This window comes from Neopelma chrysocephalum, unplaced genomic scaffold (genome assembly GCF_003984885.1).
Source record: "Neopelma chrysocephalum unplaced genomic scaffold, ASM398488v2 Primary Assembly neopelma1_175, whole genome shotgun sequence".
Lineage (NCBI taxonomy): Eukaryota > Metazoa > Chordata > Aves > Passeriformes > Pipridae > Neopelma > Neopelma chrysocephalum.
This window is the reverse complement of record NW_020897837.1, coordinates 473,768-486,384: the sequence shown is the minus strand read 5'-3', so window position 1 is coordinate 486,384 and position 12,617 is coordinate 473,768. Positions and strand designations below refer to the sequence as shown.

The window sequence follows — 12,617 nt, the reverse complement described above, 5'->3', positions numbered from 1 at the left end:
AATATATATTTTTATATAAAATATTATATATTTATATAATATATATTTATATATAATATATATATTATATATATTTTAAGATTGCAATAATGATATCTATTAAAAAAAAGCTACAAGCTCTAGTGCATTTTAATGTACGTTAATTTTTGATGAGCTTGGTAAGTATTTCAGTTAAAATGCCTGGCATTTGAAACATAAGAGGGGATAAACACAATGTACTGAAATCCCCCTGGCACTAAAAATTTTATTATCTATGGATTTATTGAATTTAATAGGAGTTTTGACTGAGTTACCAGTGAGTAAAGGTTGTAGTCATAACTATCTAGACACAAAAGTAACCATGGTGGGGTTGGATCAAGGCTTGGACTTGGTGATCTCAGAGGTCCTTTCCAACCTGGCTGATTCTGTGATTCTGTGATTAAACCACATCCATCAGCAGGGAGTCCTGGGCTCCTGATGCCACAGCCCCTGGGGATTTATTCTGGGGTGTTGTTGACTCAGAGCAGCATTTGTGACATTGAGTAAAATCATGTTTAATGACTTATTTAAGTCAGGAACCAGAAAAGGGAATGAAGATGGAAAGGAAAAGCGTTTCCCCCTCTCTCACTGTCTCTCTTTGTGCTCCTTTTCTCTTTATATAATTCTTTCCCCTCCTCTAAAGTTTAATTAAATCCTTTAATCTTGCTTTAGTGGGCAGCAGTGCAAATAATTCCCAAAATGGTAAGAATTTTGTACAATGCACATCCCCAAAGACTTTCAGCATGAAACCAGGTGAAACATTAGCTTTTGACTTTCAGTAGGACACCAGGTGAAACATCAGCTTTTTATTTTTTGAGGCCCTTAAAACGAACAGCCTTGCCCAGATTTTTCTCCAAACTCCCCAAAATGGTCAAAACCAATATTAAAGCAAGTCTCTGGTGCACGACACTGTGGCTTTTTTTGCCCCCTTTATTCCTTGTTTTTGCCACGGGGAAGTGCTTGATTATTGAAATACCAGCTGCAGTTGTGTTCTGCCTGCGTCAAAACCCTCCAAAAAGGTTTGTGATTCGTTTTGGAAGCTGAGGTGACTCTTTTTCCCCTGTTCAGGAGGAATTTTGCTTTCCATCTGTTGAGCAACACAGCCACCTACAGGTCACTCTCCCTCCGTGTGGGCTCAGAGCTGCTTTTGCTCTCACCCAAATTATTTGTTGTGGAGGGAGAAAGAAACCAGAATGAAATGATGAGCAGGAATTCTGCTGCTCTTTGAGCCAGGAAATGAGGGAGGGGTTATATAGAAACACTCTCAGAGGGGAGAAGGGTGTTGGGAAGGTAAATCTGAGGGATTTTGGGAAAAGGTGAGTTCAGGGCAGAGTTGAAACAAATCTGATGTCGAGTGGCCCTCAATTCAGAATTTCTCCCTGAAAATCTGAGTTGAGGGAGGAGGAGGAGAGCATCATAAATGAAGTTCAGGGTGAGGTTAAGCTGGTGCTCACAAAGCTCCCCTTGCAGGTTCAATGGGTCTGGTTCTACCAGAGCTTTCTGCATCTCCTGACTCAAATAGGAGAATGTTCCTAATATTCTTCTGTATTTCTCTGTGGCCACATAAAGCTTCTATATGGGGCCATAATTATTATTGTAATTATTAAAACTGCCTGCTCATCATTTAGAATTCCAGAATAGAATCACAGAATGGTTTGGGTTGGAAGGGACCTTAAAAATCATCTCGTTCCAACCTCCTGCCTTGGGCAGGGCTGGATTTAAACAGAAACTCATTGAAAATAACAATTTCTAATCTCATTTTCACACATCCTTAAATCTACCCAGCAAACCCACCTTTTTGCTGGTGTAGCAGCTGTTCATACCAACAGCACGTTTTGTTTCCCTGCAATAATTGGCTTTATTTTTGCTGTTTGTTGCCGGGTTTTGTTGGCTCTGGTGTTTGCAGCCCTGCTTTGCATCGTGCCTTGGTTGGTTTAACACTGTTAGAAGTTAATTCATCTCCTCAAGGTGCCCCTGTGTCGAGCCCAAACCTTTCCATCAAGCCCTGATTTAATAATGCCTGAAGGATTTTTCCTGAGGCAGCACCCAAAGCCCATTTCTCTCCCTCCATCACTTGCCAATTTTTCTGAGCAAACTGTTCAGCTCCACAGAGGGGTTTTTTTTATTTTGCTGGGGATGGTTTCAGGGGGGTGGTTTTTCCTGTGACCTTCTTTGTGTCCCTCTCATTTTTAATGCTGATGTGGTGTCCTTTTAGAGACTAAAATTGATTTCAGTGCTTTTAGATCTGCAGAGACCACAATGTAGAGATCAATATTGCTGATATTCCCTTCTTTAACTCATCTCTCCTCTTTTGCCTTTTCCTTTTTTCCTCATTGCACAATTCAACCTTGCCTTGCCCAAGTCTTAAGTCTTGTTTGGAGCAGTTTGGAGAACATAAAAAGTGTCTTTTGTTCAATAATGCTCTAAATCATGTGTCTGACATCACATTCACTACCTGACTTTAGGTGTCCTTCTTAAACTGGACCAGAAAAGACTTAACTAATATAAATTAATAATAAATACATTATAATTTAGATGTAATTTAGGTCTAATTTAGATGTAATTTAAGTCTAATTTAGATAAAATAGAGGATCCTGCATAGAGCTGTTACAGTCATCATTCAGGGATTTGGAAACAAGTCCCTGAATATTGGTTTTGCTTTTTAATCCAGCTTGTGCACCAGGACTCCCTCCAACGCAGCTTAATTCAAACCAGTGAAGACAGATTTAATTAAACAGCTCAACATGTCCTGTGGAATTATTTCTCCTGGTGTAATTGAGTGGATGGGATGTCAGAAGTAATTTAGTTATTGGGATATACCCACCCAATGAGAGAGATCCCTCTCAGGGTATTGATTGTTAATCAATGCAGTCGTTAATCAGTGCACTTGCAAACGTTTGCACTTCCCTGGGTTTTGATGTGGATAAAAAAAAAAAAATCTCTGCAGCCTGATGGGCTCTGGGTTTTATTTTTGCAACAGGACTTCCTGATGGAAACATTCATCATGTTTAAGGACCTGATTGGGAAAAACGTGTATGCAGCTGACTGGATGGTGATGAATATGATGCAGAGCAGGTGGATATTTCTGTGTATTTGCTGCTCTTTGAAGTCTTGCTTTGGAGCTTTTGTGGTTCTGACAGGAGGGTGACTCGGGCAGGTTTATTTTCTGCAACCATTTCTGGGTGGTTTAAATGAGATTTCAGTGAATTGTGTTTCCTGTTGGTGGCACTGGGAATCTCTCTCCTGTTTGTGGCTCTCATGCCCCACAAACCATGGGGTCTTTCATCCAGTGGGAGAGTGGCCATAAATCAGAGAAGCCTTTTTGGTTCCAGTTTGGGGGGGATCCCGTGGCAAACCTAAAGCCAGAGCTGGACAGTGTTTAACCACTCTGTCAGTGAAGAAACTTGCCCTGATATCCAACCTGAACCTCCCCTGGTGTGACTTGAGGCCACTAAACCAAGGAATAACTTTCCCTGAACGTTCCTCCACTGGGAAAGAGGTGGAAGGGATTCCAGAGGAATTCCTTCCTTCTTTGGGAGCATCTGTTCCTGGAGCCATAAACCCAGAGCTGCAATGTCATTTATTTGATTTCAAAAGCCACCTTTTATGGATGCTTTTATCTTTTCAGGGTTTTCCTCAGGGCAGTGAACCAGTTCACCTCTGTCCTCAACCAGGCATTCCTGGATCCAAAAAATTTTGAACTCCAGGTAATCCTCCCTGTTGTTCCTGGGTTTTCTTAACAGCCCCCAGACCTGAAAGGCAGGAAGAACAAATAAATCCCACTGTGAACAGATCCACAATGTTGATTTTCTCCCTCATCAAGGGGACCAGCAGCACTGGGGGTTGTGCAGCTCTGTTGTGCTGCTTGTTGCTTTTCCTTTGTCTCCTCCTGTTTTATTTGAGCCCTGTTTCTCTTCCCCAGCTCTGGAATAACTATTTCCACTTGGCAGTGGCCTTCCTGACTCACGAGTCCCTCCAGCTGGAGACCTTCTCCCAGGCCAAACGCAGCAAAATCATCAAGAAGTGAGTTTGCATTTCAAACCTGCCGGAGCTTTTCGCTTCATTTGTGCTGCTCCAGAGGTTCCCCTGAACCCTCAGGAGGAGAGGAAGTGCCAGGGAAGTGTTTAATTAATGAGGGATGATAAAGGGGTGACCAGGAGAGGTGATTGGGGGTGTCTGAGTCGGGGCAGGCACATCCTGAGCTGTTGGAGCTGAACTTTTTCCAGGGTAAGGTCTCTAACAGGGGCTTGTCACAGCTCCCAAAATTCCCTCATGCAATTCCTCAGCCTCTGTGGAAGGCAGGGGAGAGGAATCCCAAAACCCCTCCAGCTTTTCAGTCCCCCCACCTTTGATTTTTTTTCACTTCAGAGCCGCTCACCCCCCAAAAGTAGGAATAAATACCCCAATTTTTACTGACTGAGCAGCTTTCACTTCTTCATTTAGTTGGAATCAAGTCCCTAAATACCCTTTGAGGTTCTTGACACAGACTTTTATGAGGGCATCCGTAGTTTGCCACCTTTTTCCTGCTTTAAGAAGCCTGAGCATTAAATCTTGATGCATTCTCTCCATGTCAGCAGTGAAAGTTTTGGGGAAAAACACCAAACACCCCAAAATTCGGGGTGGAATTAATTGCCTGAAGCAGCAGAGCTGCAGCTTTATTGTGTCCTCAGAACTCTGCAGTCTCCTGTCACAGTGACAGATCTTTAGGTTTGCCATGGAATTCTTCAGGTAATTCCAATGCTCAGGCCTTTGTCACCTTTGCCTTTTAATCCTTTTTCCAGGTACGGGGACATGAGGAAAGAAATCGGCTTCAAAATAAGGGATATGTGGTACAACCTGGGTGAGTTCCAGCCAAAAAATCATCTTTGTTTGAGCTCTCAAGCTGGGCCTCAGATCCTTTATTTCTTTAGAGAAGCTGCACGTGTTTAATGTGGGGAAATGCACACAAAAATCCCTTTTCCTTTTGCTGGGAATAACTTGCAAAAGCTGATTTATTTTCTCACATCAGCTGCTGAGATAATGTCTTAGATTCCCTATAAAGGATATTCCATATAAAATGGAATTTTTCAGAGACCCTTCATGATTTGCAATTCAGCTCAATTATTTTCTGTACCCTTGCTGAATTGTGGAGCTGTGGGGGGGTTAATTCTGCTTTAAGTAGCCATTAACCACATAAAATACACATTCTGAGCACAATATTTGTGCTTCATGGTCTTTATAATGTGCTTAAACATTCAGATATCCAAATCCTGCCCTTGGATATCCAGATCCTGGCCTTGGATGTGTCTGACTTTGGTTTTCTTGCAGGTCCCCACAAGATAAAATTCATTCCAGCCATGGTGGGGCCAATCCTGGAGGTCACCCTGGTGCCAGAGCCTGAGCTCAGGAAAGCAACAATTCCCATCTTCTTTGACATGATGCAGTGTGAGTTCAACTTCAGTGGGAACAGGAACTTCCACATGGTAAGGGAATACCATAAATGTGCAATATCTGTACGTGTGGAATGCAAGAAAATATAATATATGCAATATAATACAGTCTAGGTGCAATATAATAACATGTATGTGCAATATAATACAATATAGGTGCAATATAACACATTTATGTACAGTATAATACAATCTACACATCTAAATTGGGAAGCAATTTGGGGACCTTAAAATAGTAGGTTAAAAAATAATGTCTGTTTATTCACCTTTATAATAACAATATAAATTCCCCCCAAGACAGATTTTGGGCTGTAAATATAAGTTACTGTGGAGAAAATGGCTGGACAGGCAAATGTTAGGACTTTGGGGTTGCTTAAATGCTGATTAATCCCTCAGTAACTCCAAATTTGACAGCACATACCACATTTTGGAATAATTCTGGAAAGGAGAACAGGGATATAGGGACAGACAGGGTTTGCTTGAGGTTCCACAGGTAAAAGGAAAAGTAGGAAGCAGGATCTGGATCCCTGAGTTCCAGCCCTGGGATAATTTCTCCAAAAGTTGCCTTTTATTGCTGCTGGGAAGCACCAGCAAGTCAGGAAGGAAAAGGAGCTTCACTTTTGCCCTGAGGTTGAGTTTTCACTGCAGTTTTTAAGGATTTACTCTTCCAGCTTTCCCCTGGGAATATCAGGCATTCCCATCTCACCTGGCAGGTGGGGACACTGCAGCTGTGCTGCAGACAATGTGGTACTTATTTATTTATTCTATTGTGGTATTTATTTTATTTTATATATTTTATTTTATATATTTTCCCAGTGCTATTTATATATATTTATATATTGTGTATATATATATATAATATATATATGATATCAGTGCTATTTATATATATTTATATATTGTGTATATGTATATATATATAATATATATATGATATATAGATACATGATATAGATATATCTATGTATACTAATATACATAGATGTTAAAAAATGTATGAAATATATATTTCTACACTGGGAACAGTTATGAGTGAGACTGTTTCCTTGCTCTGCACATCACAGGGTGGAGATGATCCCCCAGGACTTGGTTCTGGCCCCATGAGAAGTTGGTTTAATTAGGAACACCAGTGTTTGTGATGATGGTGGCACTTTGGTTTGTCTGGAAGTGAGAGCACTTCAGAGCCACTCATCCCCCAAAAGCAGGAATAAATACCCCAATTTTTACTAACTAAGCAACTTTCACTTCTTCATTTAGTTGGAATCAAGTGGTGGTGGCACTTTGGTTCCTTTAGGGTGAGTTCTGTGAGCTGGAAACTTCTCCATCCTGCAAAACTGATCTGCTGATGGATAAGGAGAAGGGGGAGTGTTCCACCAGAGCATGACTTTGTAGGATGAGAGAGGGAGGACTTGTATCTCCTCACTCCACTCTTGTCATTTTGGCCTCTTCCCCTTTTTATTGTGCTCCAGCAATGGAAGGATCCTCTGCCTTGGGCTGTAAAACCAGTGTGTGATGGTGGGGTGGGGTCACAAACACCAGCCAGGAGAGTTTCTGGTGCTCAGCTCACACCCCTGAGAGCTGCTCCCTGTTTAATTGTGGGGGGGTTTTTTTGCCTTTTCAGTTTGAAAACGAGCTGATCACCAAGCTGGACCAGGAGGTGGAGGGCGGCCGAGGGGACGAGCAGTACAAGATCCTGCTGGAGAAACTGTAAGTTTTATACACGGCATGGACAGTTTATTTGGCTGTTTTTCTAATGCAAAGAAACCCTAATTTATTGCTCCAGTGAGGTAGGAGGCAGTGCAGCTATTTTAGTGCCCAAAAATTCTGCAGCAGCAACTTTCACAACTGCCCTAAACTGGGAGTCAGAACTCACAGTCAGGTGCCAAAGTGGAAAAACTTGAGAAGAGCAGGCTCAAAGTTAAATCAAAATCAGCTTTTAGCACCAAGAACCCATTTTTTTTGCTCAACAAGTCATGTCTTGACCTGCCTGACCTGGGTCTCTCAGGGGTGGGTGTTCAGCGCTGACCCCAAAATTCGATTTACCACCACTCGGAACCATAACTGAGCTGTCCTGGGGTGTCCCTGCAGGCTCCTGGAGCACTGTAGGAAGCACAAATACCTGGCTGCCCCTGGGGAGGTGTTTGCCCTGCTGGTCAGCAGCCTGCTGGAGAACCTGCTGGACTACAGGACCATCATGCACGACGAGAGCAAGGAGAACCGCATGAGCTGCACCGTCAACGTGCTGGTAGGGGGGAGGCTGGGCCTGCACTCCTCACTCCTGGCTTCTGGGCATCCTGAAGGAGTTTGGTTTTATTTGGGGGATCCTAAAGGAGCTGGGTTTTATTTGGGGGGATGATTTGAATTCGTTCTTTGAGCCAGTTCTGGTTAATGATGTGCCCAAATCAGGCTCTCGAGCTGTGAACGTAGGAAGGGGGACAGTCCAAAATCGAGTCGTGGGGCTGATCCTTGGCCAGATGATAATCTGGAGCCCTGAAACAGAGGCAGGAAAGATGCCTAGTGGATAGTTTGAGTCCCTGTTCCACTGGCAAGAGCTCTGGACAAGTCACTTTGTGTGATTTGCCCCTTTTCTGGAGGTGATGGTGACCCCACCTTGTGTTAAAAGGATGGTTACAGGGATGTGTGCACCCAACAGCAAAGATCTTTAATACATCTAAACCAGGGATATATGGATCTAAGCAGCCAAAATGGCACTAAACATCTTTTAAAACATCTAAAACTGATGCTCAAGTTACTTGTCTGGGGATAATTATGCAAATCCCTGATGCTTTATGTTGTAAGTTTGACTTTTTCTACTGTTGGCAGAACTTTTATAAGGAGAAGAAGCGAGAGGACATTTATATCAGGTGGGTTGTTTCCCTCCATAATCCTGCCCAAAGCCTGGATTCCCTTGGTGTTCTGTACATGGGCACAGGATTCCTTCCCACCAAGGCACAGCAGCTTTTCCTTTCTCCAGGTACCTCTATAAACTCCGGGACCTGCACACAGACTGTGAGAACTTCACAGAGGCAGCTTATACCCTGCTGCTCCATGCAGAGCTGCTCCAGGTATCCCACTAAACCCACTTTTAATTCCCACTGCCAGGGTTTGGGGTTCTAAACAAAGTACAAACAGCTCAGAATAAACAATTCTTTTTTTCCCCCTTTTTTTTCCTCAACTTGACTTTGCATCATGAAGGTCATTGAGGAGCTCTGTGAATTTTTCCAGTTGCACAGCAGTGGAATGAATAAAATGAAACATTATTAATACCAATTATTAATTATTGGGAGCTAGGAGAAAATGCCTCAGCTTATATCACTGCAAAGCTTCCTTTGCACTGATGATGATTTGCCTTGAATGCAGCCCTGTAAGTGCCACTGGAAGGATTAATTCATCTGAAAATGAGCAGTTTTTTCCCCTTTCTCCCTTTGTGCAGTGGTCTGAGAAGCCCTGTGCCTCCCACCTCATGCAGAGGGACAGCTTCTACGTCTACTCCCAGCAGGAGCTCAAGGAAAAACTCTACCAAGAAATCATCTCCTTCTTCGACAGGGGCAAAGTGAGTGTCTGACCCTGCTCTGACTCTAAATCCTGCCTCCAAAATTTACTTTATTTAGTGTTTACTCACTGGTCAGTCCTTGGCTCAGTGGGTGTCACTGGTTGAGGTTGGTGACAGGGGTAAAAGCAGAGGTGATTCCACCCCAGGCTTTTGAAGCTCAGGCCTGGCTTAGTGCTGTGACACGAGCAGGGCACGGGTTTGTCCTGGTGATGCTGGAACCTTCTGTTCCCTTGTTGGTTGAGGAGCAGCTGGAAAATGAAGCCTGTTCAGGATCCTGGGTGTGAGAGAAAACTGGAGGGGTTTTCCTTCTTTTCCTGGAGAATGTCTGTCAGGTTTTTGGCATTGTCTGCTGATCCTGACCCTGCCTGGCTGCACTTTGGAGAGGTGGTTCCACCAGGGCTGAATGTCTCCTTAGGATGGATTTAAGCTGAAAGATGAGAGATTTAGGTTGGGTAGTGGGAAGGAATTGTTCCCTGTGAGGGGCTGGGATGGGATTCCCAGAGAAACTGTGGCTGCCCCATCCTTGAAGGTTCCAAGGCCGGGGGTTGGAGCAACCTGGGGGTGGAATTAAATGATCTCTAAGATCCCTTCCGACCCAAACCATTCCATGATTCTGTGATGAGGCAAAGCCAAGGAAGTGCTGCTGTAGGAAGAGACCACCTGGGCTTCTCTCCCCTGTTTAGACTTGTCCTTGCACCTCCCTGTGCCTGAGTTTTCCCTGTCAGGATTCCAGTGGAAACCTTGCTCCGTAAATGCCTTTCAGATCCACAAATGAGCAGCTCTGTGTAACAATCACTGCCAAAAATGCACATCCCAGGGGCTGGGGGAGAGCTGGCAGGGCATGAAAGTCCTGCCTGGCTGGAAATCAGCTGCAGTTCTGTTCACCTGTCTGTGCTAATGGATGCTTTTAACTGAGTCTTTTATGTTATTTGTGCTCTTCTTCCCCCTCTCCTTCCTCCCTTCACCCTCCGTGGAGATGTGGGAAAAAGCCATCCAGCTGAGCAAGGAGTTGGCTGACATGTATGAAAACAAGATCTTTGATTATGAGGGGCTTGGGAATCTCCTGGTAAGACTTTTTTCCTCCTTTTTCAGCAGGCTACTCGCTGCTTGAATTAATCTTGTTGGGCAGGATTAGCCTAAAATGCATTTATGGTAAAGACAAGCAAAGCAACATAACCCTGGACTGTTAAAATTAATGTTGCTGAGCAGCATAAGCCTAAAATACATTTATGTTAAAGACAAACCAACTGTTTAAATTAATATTGTTGAGCAGGATAAGCCTAAAATACATTTATGTTAAAGACAAACCAACATAAGTCCCAACTGCTTAAATTAATATTGTTGTGCAGGATAAGCCTAAAATACTTTTATGTTAAAGACAAACAAACCAACGTAACCTCCATGGCTTTGTGATGTTTTTAATATTAGAATAATGTTTTTATAGGTTTTTTTAAGTAGGTTTTGACCTCCTAACTAACAGGACAGTACCATGGGCAGATGTTTAGAATTCTTACTGTTAATCAAATAAAGCAACTTTGGCAAGATGTATTTTCAGACTCCCTAAATCTCATCACCTCGTTACTTCTGTGGTCAAACTACTGTGTGAAAACACAGAACTACAGAATCCTCTTGGTTCTGAATTATATTTTTTAGTAATTAAAGGTGGAACCAGATGGTCTTTATGTTCTTTCACAGGAGGATCATCTGCCCAGTTTTATTTCTGCCAGTTCTCTGACATTTGTCACCATTTGTGTCTGCTCAGCTTCAGAATATATTTATATTTAATTGGCTTTCCAGCAGTTAAGGATTTCAAGTGTCCTCCTGGAATCCTAAAAGCCATGGCATCGTTCTCAATGTCTGCAAACCAGGAAATGAAGTTGAGTCTGGTCCAGACAAACCAAATATTTAATCAAGTAAATGGACAAGCAGCAGAGAGTGGATCCAAAAGGCAAATTGTAAAATGCATTGTCAGGGAGAGCTGCTGGGAGCTGCAGCCTGGCAGTGTCCAGAGGGAAAAGGTGGGGTGGTTTTTTATCTTCCAGAAAAAAGAGCTATTTTTTTTATTTTCCAGAAAAAAAGAGCTACTTTTTATGAGAATATCATGAAGGCAATGAGGCCTCAGCCAGAGTACTTTGCTGTTGGATACTACGGGCAGGGTTTCCCCTCTTTCCTCCGGGTAAGAATTCTTCAACACTCCCTTCCTGCAGTGCTGGGGACCCCAAAAATCCCAACTTTTGCACAGGTACCAAGAGAATTCGATGCCAAACTCCTTTTCCTTTGCATGTCACTGCCAGGTCTAAATCCCTGAAGTATTTCAGAGCATTTCAGTGTCTAAAAACAATTAAGAGATGAAATTCTATGTGTTACCAGCTTTAATAGTGTTGCAATAGGGTTTGTCCTGACGTGGATTTAAACAGAATCTTCCTTTTATATTGGTGCCCTCTGACATGAGATTGTTGCTGTTAGGGAATGTTTAGCCTGGGAAGAATTTATCCTGTAGCTTTTCAGCCTGGATCAGCCTGATTTTCAGACATGGATCATTCCAGTACTCAGGCACATCAGTGAGAGTTTGTCCCACGCAGAGGAATTAAAGTGCAAAGGTGCTTCTTGTCTGAGGCAGGTGCTGAGCACGTGCTACAGCACATGAATGAGTCCCATGGGCATGGCAGGAAATATTCCTGGCTCTTATTGAAAATTCAGGAATATTTACATTCTCAGGCCAGAGTTGTTTGAAGTTCTGGCCTTCGGTGGAAGCCAAGCTTAATGAAAGAGGAGAGTGTTTAATTAGAGCTGTGTGGTGGAATGGCATAGAAGGCTTTGGCCTCCAGGGCATGTTTTTGGGTCCTTCCCTTCCACAAAGCACCACTGCCAGGTGGACAGGCTGGAAAAATAATTGGCCACGGGCTGGTGTTTGGTCTGTCAAGCAAAACTGCCAGGGCTGGACATTTGGGAATGGGGCAGGGAAAACTCCTGTCTGTGCACAGGAACATCCCTCAGGTCACTCCCACCACCAGTGGGCTCAAGGACCAGCTCCCTGCATTAAAGAACTTTTTGGCACACGTGTTCTCTCACTTAAAACCAGCCCCTGTGCTGGAGCTGTGGGTTCTTGGGGTGCTGGAAAGCAGGGACAGCTCAGTAACACCCGGATGTGTTTGTGAGGATATGAACACAAGGGGATGGAGTTGAGGATGTCCCTGCTCATTGCAGGGGGGTTGGACTAGATGACTTATAAAGGATCCCTTCTAGTCCAAACCAAAGGATCCCTTCTAGTCCAAACCAAAGGATCCCTTCTAGTCCAAACCAAAGGATCCCTTCTGATTCCAACCAAAGGATCCCTTCTGATTCCAACCAAAGGATCCCTTCTGATTCCAACCAAAGGATCCCTTCTGATTCCAACCAAAGGATCCCTTCTAATTCAAACCAAAGGATCCCCTCTAGTTCAAACTAAAGGATCCCTTCTAATTCAAACTGAAAGATCCCTTCTAATTCAAACTGAAGGATCCCTTCTAATTCAGACTGAAGGATCCCTTCTAATTCAGACTGAAGGATCCCTTCTAATTCAACCCGAAAGATCCCTTCTAGTTCAACCCAAAGGATCCCTTCTAGTTCAACCCAAA

The 12,617-nt window shown here is 43.3% G+C and overlaps 1 protein-coding gene across 1 annotated transcript in view; it reads left to right on the top strand.

Moving 5' to 3' along the window:
- DOCK5 (dedicator of cytokinesis 5) overlaps positions 1 to 12,617 on the top strand; it is a 76,968-nt gene that overhangs the window by 45,041 nt on the left and 19,310 nt on the right. Inside the window, exons 21-32 of the mRNA XM_027701952.1 lie at positions 2,999 to 3,093; positions 3,647 to 3,725; positions 3,941 to 4,041; positions 4,800 to 4,858; positions 5,326 to 5,480; positions 7,069 to 7,154; positions 7,536 to 7,692; positions 8,271 to 8,311; positions 8,422 to 8,512; positions 8,881 to 9,000; positions 9,977 to 10,066; positions 11,072 to 11,176. Of these exons, the coding sequence (XP_027557753.1) occupies positions 2,999 to 3,093; positions 3,647 to 3,725; positions 3,941 to 4,041; positions 4,800 to 4,858; positions 5,326 to 5,480; positions 7,069 to 7,154; positions 7,536 to 7,692; positions 8,271 to 8,311; positions 8,422 to 8,512; positions 8,881 to 9,000; positions 9,977 to 10,066; positions 11,072 to 11,176 (1,179 nt within the window). The remainder of the gene's footprint in view (positions 1 to 2,998; positions 3,094 to 3,646; positions 3,726 to 3,940; positions 4,042 to 4,799; positions 4,859 to 5,325; positions 5,481 to 7,068; positions 7,155 to 7,535; positions 7,693 to 8,270; positions 8,312 to 8,421; positions 8,513 to 8,880; positions 9,001 to 9,976; positions 10,067 to 11,071; positions 11,177 to 12,617) is intronic.